This window comes from Hevea brasiliensis, chromosome 8 (assembly GCF_030052815.1).
Source record: "Hevea brasiliensis isolate MT/VB/25A 57/8 chromosome 8, ASM3005281v1, whole genome shotgun sequence".
Taxonomy (NCBI): domain Eukaryota; kingdom Viridiplantae; phylum Streptophyta; class Magnoliopsida; order Malpighiales; family Euphorbiaceae; genus Hevea; species Hevea brasiliensis.
The window spans coordinates 98,998,140-99,004,802 of record NC_079500.1 but is presented as its reverse complement, the minus strand read 5'-3'; the positions used below and the strand labels follow the sequence as shown (position 1 = coordinate 99,004,802).

Sequence of the window (6,663 nt, the reverse complement as noted above, 5' to 3'; positions counted from 1 at the left end):
AAGGAAAATTAATTTTTTAAATAATAAAATATTTATTTATTATTTATATTTAAAATTAAAATAAATAATTATAAAAATAAAAAATAAACATAAAAAAATAAATAATAATTTATATTTCTTATTTTTGACCTTTATCTTTTTTTTTCTTAATTTTCTCTCTCATATATATATATATAAATTTTTCTTCACTTTTAATTTCCTCCTATTCGCAGATGGGGTAAACCTTTTCCCCCGTGTATGTTAGCACGTGCCCTCAAAGTCGGCAAAAGCTGCTGATGTGTCCTCCTTAAACTTCCAGTTGGGGGCCCCCATAGGTTCCATGTAGACCCCACTAATGAGAAAGCTGACGTAGCCCTTTCTTTTCACAATGGTGGGACCGAACTCGGACCTGAACGCCTAACCCAACATTGGATTTAAACAACCACTTTCGGGTCCGCCAGGTGTTACGTAACAAACCCTCCGTTTTTTTATCTCTTTGTTTTAAAGAAGGTCGTCTTTCTGAATTTCTCTGATTAGCAAATTTGTGTTCATTTCTTCGAGATTGAGATTCGAACATTTCTGTTTGTCATTTTTTGGCGATAATTTCGAGTTTTAGGGTTACGAATTTTCATCTGTTTTTTAAACTTTGAGAGATTTGGAATGGGGAACTCTAGAAAGCAAGAATTTGGTGACGATGGCGCAGAACGAGACGACGGCGACGATTTCGAGGATTCATTGTCGGTTTCTAGTGGCGTTGAGACGTCTACGGTTGGATCTGGTACTGTTTCGCAAGGAAGGAGTGAGATTGGCTTGACGGAGCTTCTGGTGGAAGATGAAAATGGAGATCTGCTGCTTCAACGGCACGATCGTGAGGATAGGGTTTTGCAGTGGTTACAGGCTTTGGATATGCAGTTTATGGGGGCTTGTAGAGCTGATGAGAGGTTAAAGCCATTGTTGAAGCTGAATGCTTCTAGCGGGATGGCCGAAGATCGCCTTTTGGTCCATCTGAATCAGGTATGTGTATAATTTACTGTGCTTCTGAAATTGGAACCTGCGATGTTAATTAAAGGTAGAAGGTTTACTAGTGCTGTAATAATAGATTTTTTATATTTATTTTGGCTTGATATGATGTAATTAAGTTGGCTTATAGGTTTTTTTTTTTTTTTTTTTTTTTTTGGTGATCAGCACTTCGAGCCATCAGAAGTTGGCATGCTTGCTAGATGTTTCTGTATACCTCTTGTTTCAATTCGTGTTGGCAAGATTAACAAGCGAGGGACGCTACTTTGTCCCACTGCCTCAAGGTAATTGAGGTTTATTTGGATGGCCTGTTTGCTCGCATTTTTGTAATTTTGTTAATTGGATTTGAACATGCACAAATAAGAGTTGGAAATGTTGGGGTGAAGTTGGGGGTGTATTATACTTGAATTTTAGTGTTGGAATGTTCAATGTCTTTGGGAGGATGTTTATCTAAATTTTCTAATATAATCAAAGCCTTTAATTTATTTCCATTACTGTAATATCTGCGCTGCTACATTAGTTTTTTTTATGATTGTATGATCTCAATCCTTTAACTTGTTTGGTTACTCTCTGGTGCTTTCTTTTTATGTTTGATATTGCATAATTAAAGAGGTGTCTAGAGTGGCATGCGACATATGCACAGTATTTTGCCTCTTTTTCTGTGCAATCTGAGTTGATCCAATTATATGATCTTGATTGACCTATTTTTTTAAGCAGTTATGTTTCCAATATTCTACGCAGGCAACTGATTTAGATTTACATGATGTTAGTGATGTGCTTAGTGATGTGCTGATATTTTGTAGTATATCACCCATTTTAATGTACTTGTAAGTTTGAAGATATTTGTACCTATAATTTTTTCTTTTTTTTTTTTTTTGAAGATCAGATCTGTTGTTGTGTTATTTCTTGTGTTTCACTGCTAATTTCATATTATGTTGTTTTTATATTATTGTTGTTATTTTTTATGCGCTCTGTTATCATCTGATGTGAATTCAATTTCTATGCTTTCTCGTACTTGTTTTCTGAACTCATTTTGGATTAGATGAAAAGAAGCATTGCATATATACCAGTTCAAATAATGTGAAATTTTTGTTTGATGGATACTTGTTTCTTATTGCTGCTTCTACATTGTCTTCTGTAGCTGGTTGGTTGTGTTATCGTGCCAGGAGACAGTTTGAAGATTGTTCAATTGGTTTTTCCTTGTCATGATGGTCATGAACAGAAATGTTTTTGTTACCTCTCATTATCAGTTGTTTAGATAGGTTTCCTACTGAACTGACATGTCCTTTTCCCTTAGTGAACGCTTGCAAACACTACTGGCTGGAAAGTGTATATGTTCTGTAGTATAGATTGCAGGATTCTATGTTTTAACTTATTGATGGTGATAATGTTCATGCTTCCAAGTAAAAATATCTTTTGGCTTGTAGGTAAAGTGGGCGTATTCTATTATGATCTCTGAATTATGAGGAAGTAAAGGTAGTTTCATCTCCCACATTATATGATTATATAATTTTACTGCTTTTTGAATTTGTAGGATAATTTTTTTAACTCAAATGGAAACTGAGTGTAAAGGTTGTTTCCTTATTTTATTTGAAATGATAAGTTCATGTTATATAATCTATGTTCTTTATGGTTTCAGTTATATACTTGTTTATATGTTGCCATAATATTCTTTAATATATATTACTCTTTTCTATCCTTGTTTTGTGGTTATGAATTTGTCCATTTGTTTGGGACTGTTAAGCAATATATATTAATTATTTCTTTTAATTACAAAACGTAGTCGAAGATGGAATATGATGAAGCCAGGACCATTTTTTAGCATAGTTTAATACTTATCTCAAGTTAATACAGTTGGTGTGCTTTACATTTGAAAAATGAGTTTTTAGGGAAAGATTAAAATTGTTTGTTGAACTAATTTTAATGTAATTATTGTCATTGAACGTGCGTTTTAGTTGAAGACTTGAAGTAATTGAGAGAAGGTGCACTGGATAGGCATAAATAATCATGTCTATCTTCAGGTATATGTGCATCAAGTAACGTGTGCTTCCTTGGTTGGCAGTTAAAAAAGATGATAATGTTTCTGCTATAGTAGTTTTCATGCTCTGAATTGTGTATATACAACTGGAATTTCCAGGTTGATAAATCTTTAATAGCTGGCTTAGCGGCTAGATGAAACCGTACTGTGTAAATCTCTACAGTGTATTTAATTCTATTGCAGTATACAAACTTGCCTAGAGGCATCTTTAATATACAATGTATATATGCTCTGTTATTTGTTTACTAATATTTGAATTTTCCTTTTTTTTCTGTTAATGTTTCATCTGCTCTTGGTTCTGGATAAGATGTAAATGTAATAGAAGTTTTCTTGGGAATGCTACTCCATAGTTTAAGTTGAGTCAATAGCTGGGATAGTGTGTTTGAAGATTTTGCTGTTATTTGTGACTTCATTTTTTGTTGTTCCCTGTTGCTTGCTTTTTGGTTCAGTTTAATGCTTCTTGCTTTGACTTTTAAGTTTTTGCCATTTAATGATTTCAAGTAATTTATGCTTTTCCACACTGTTTCAGGGGAATTTTAAATCTTACAATGTTGCCAACATCTGATTTGCGTCTCTCGTTCATTGGAGATGATGGTAATACAGAAAGACTATTCACTGTAAGCAGTAAAGCAGAAAGGCCTGCTATCACAGTTGATGAGATCTTAGAAGACAGTTCTGGGCGATCTTTCCATATAAAGATAGCAGATGGTAGAGATTGTTTCTTCTGGTGCTCCGAGAAATCAAAGCTCTTGGGAATTGAATTGATTGCCAAAGTATGTTAACATGTGCACTGGTTCATGAAATTAATTTGGCTTTACAACTTTCAATTTAGTTGCTAAATACTTCAAAGCAATTGAAATATCATTTAAATTGTTTATTCTGAAGAAAATGGCAATCCAATTCAAATTTGCAAACTAGCATAGTCTGATTCACAGAATTGTAAATTGATTACCTATTCTTAAGATCTTTCCTCCTAGGTGAAGCTTGATGCATGAATATTATTTGGAAGTTCAATCTTCATATAGTTAGGGAGGACACAAAAAAAAAAAAAACTACCAGTTTTTCATTTTTTTCTTCCCGTATTTTTTCTAATTATTGGGGAAGTTATCTTTTGATAATATCTCTAATGAAGGTTTTATTTTCTTCAAAATCATAGATGAAGGATATACTCAAGAGGAGACCATCTATTGCAGAATTAACCGGGATTAGTGAGTCACGACTTGATTGCCTTGCGATTCACCTCCACTCCTATATTCTGGGAAATAACACCCGAGAAAGTGTAGCTTGGATTCCTGCCTCTTCATCAGGCACCAATCTTGACCCCTCTGATGCGGCATCTATATCATCTAAGCCTCTGCGTTCCCGACACGTTGGTAGCCAGGCTATGAAAGCCAATACGTCTTATCAGGGAAGCCTCAGTCCAAGATCAAGTTCTTTTAAAGAGGGCCTGCCTAGAAGTTTGTCTTCTTTAAAAAGTGCTGCTGCTCGGGATAAGTTAAAGCGTCGTGGGGATAGCTATCTCTCAGCAGTGGACAACCTGATGATTTCATTGCCACGAGACAATGACGCATCTAGCTCCAATCAGTCTGAAAATGAAGAAGTACCTGCAACTAAGAGTTGTCCTGTGGCGCCATCAACTTTTCTTGAATCCCTAGGGAAATTGGCCTTCTCCCCAACTTTGAGCTCGGCATCATATGTACCTTCCTCAGGTCAACCTCTTGTCTCTCCTTACTATTGTTGGTGCTCCGAAGGTGCATCAACTATGCAGTATACTCCAGCATCTCCACAACTCACTACCTCATCAATTGAATCCCCCTTGCTTCCACCACTTTCTTCATTATTGTCAGCTGCCAGGTCCTCCAGTCTGTTAACTCCAGCACCACCTCTCAGTCTGGTTGATGTTCCCTCATTAAATTTACCTGCATTGCTGCCAGACCCATTGCTTAGATTGCCGATGCCTGGTTCTCAGCAGATCCCGACCTTCACCCCTTTGATGTGCGATCCAATTGTTCATATTCCAGTAATTGATGTTTGCTCTTCAGGTCAAGGTTACCTGGTGAGTGCTGGTCCTGCTATTTCAAGCACTATCCCGCCATTGCACCCAAAACTCATCAATCCATTGATTCCTGAACCTGATTCTGTGGTAGAAAAGGGTGCAAGAGAAACTCTGCGACTACTCATTAGTAGTTCAACCCAAGGTAACCCCCAGTTGATGGATGTCTTGCCTGTAGTATTGACCAGTGCCGATGGGAAACAGGGATTACATGTTACTGGAAGCCGGGGACTGTACACTGGATCAAGCGATGTGAATGCTATCGCTAATAGCATGGCCACCATTGGCTTGGTTTCATTGTCTGAGGGCATTGCAAGAGATGGTAACAAAGAGGTACTTGGCAGTTGTGGGCATTTTAATCCCGTGTCTGGAGATGGACCTAGTAGCCTGGATGGGTCATGTTCTGATGATGATAATACACGGCATCCGATTATGAAAGAAGGGAGCAGTTGATGAAGTAATCATTTCGGGTCTTCCTTTTTCTTTGTAGATCTATTTTTGTTTCTGAAAATGTGGATATATGTAGCTGCTGCAGCCTTGGCTCTTTGAGATGTAATTAGCGCAAGTACCGTCACTTACCGGGCGGTTTTGTTAATGTTTATTCCTTCATTTATCAAGGTCTTGATGGAATGAACTTTGTGTTTTTGGCTGTGTAACATGAAGATGTATTTGCTAAGAATTTCCGCCTTTACCTGTTTGTTGGGTTTCGTAATCGTTGATTGGTTCATTGTGTTTTTTTTTTTTTTTTTTTTAATCAATTGTACACAGTTTTGATTAAGCGTGAAGTCTTCTCCGCTCTTACAAAAACAATGAATCATGTCTAGTCTTCCATTCAGGTGGCAATTTGGCAACAATATGCGCATCTGCACTGACGTCGCTCCTGCTGTTCTAAATCTATGTCAATTTTAAAAGAACTCTGTATTGACTCTATTATCAGCGTTTCTCTCAGAAAGTTAATTTCTTGGATCTAATTAAATGAGAGATTTTTTTTTTCCTCTTCGATGTGTCAATCTAACGTAGATTTGAGGTTTGTTTAATTGGGTTATCAGTTAATTAATCATAAATATTTAAGGTTTTTTTAAAGTGGGTCATAGAATTTAAATTCTCGACTTTCTTCATTACGAGACATATATGATTATTGAATTATTCATTCAATATTAGTTGAACGATTAGAATAATATTGTCATTTATTTTGTTAATTCAACTTTCAATTTTTTTTTTTTTCATTTTTGTCACAGAGGTATTGTTAATCTTTTTAAAATAATTAGCAGGAGTTTCATATCAGCTTTTATGAATCGAGATTAAATTTTGGTGTGCTCCTTAAATCTGTCTTATATATTAAAAATAAATAATTCTTGAGTGCTCTCAACCTAGTTAAATCTTGATTAATAATAATAATAATAATAATAATAATAATAATAATCTCATTCTTATGAGTAACCTGTTAGGTGATAATTATTTAATTTAATGACTGAAATTCCAAATATACAAGATGAATTATAGAATTGGGCATAAATATCAGTCCAGTTTCCCCCGCAATCTGACACAGAGACATATGAAATAGGGGCATTTCAGA

General features: G+C 35.5%; 1 protein-coding gene across 1 annotated transcript; it reads left to right on the top strand.

The window, feature by feature from the left end:
• Positions 1–443: 443 nt before the first annotated feature.
• Positions 444–5,784, top strand: LOC110653561 (uncharacterized). The gene is made up of 4 exons (XM_058151803.1): positions 444–993; positions 1,165–1,280; positions 3,564–3,807; positions 4,191–5,784. Exons 1-4 carry the CDS (start codon positions 640–642, stop codon positions 5,538–5,540), a joined length of 2,064 nt encoding a protein of 687 aa, XP_058007786.1. The 5' UTR covers positions 444–639; the 3' UTR covers positions 5,541–5,784.
• The last annotated feature ends 879 nt before the right edge of the window (positions 5,785–6,663 follow it).

Coding starts and splice junctions, on each gene's coding strand:
- LOC110653561 (XM_058151803.1), top strand. CDS start 640: ATGGGGAACTCTAGAAAGCAAGAATTTGGTGACGATGGCGCAGAACGA. Junction 1,281..3,563: donor CTTTGTCCCACTGCCTCAAG/GTAATTGAGGTT, acceptor ACACTGTTTCAG/GGGAATTTTAAATCTTACAA. Junction 3,808..4,190: donor GAATTGAATTGATTGCCAAA/GTATGTTAACAT, acceptor TCAAAATCATAG/ATGAAGGATATACTCAAGAG.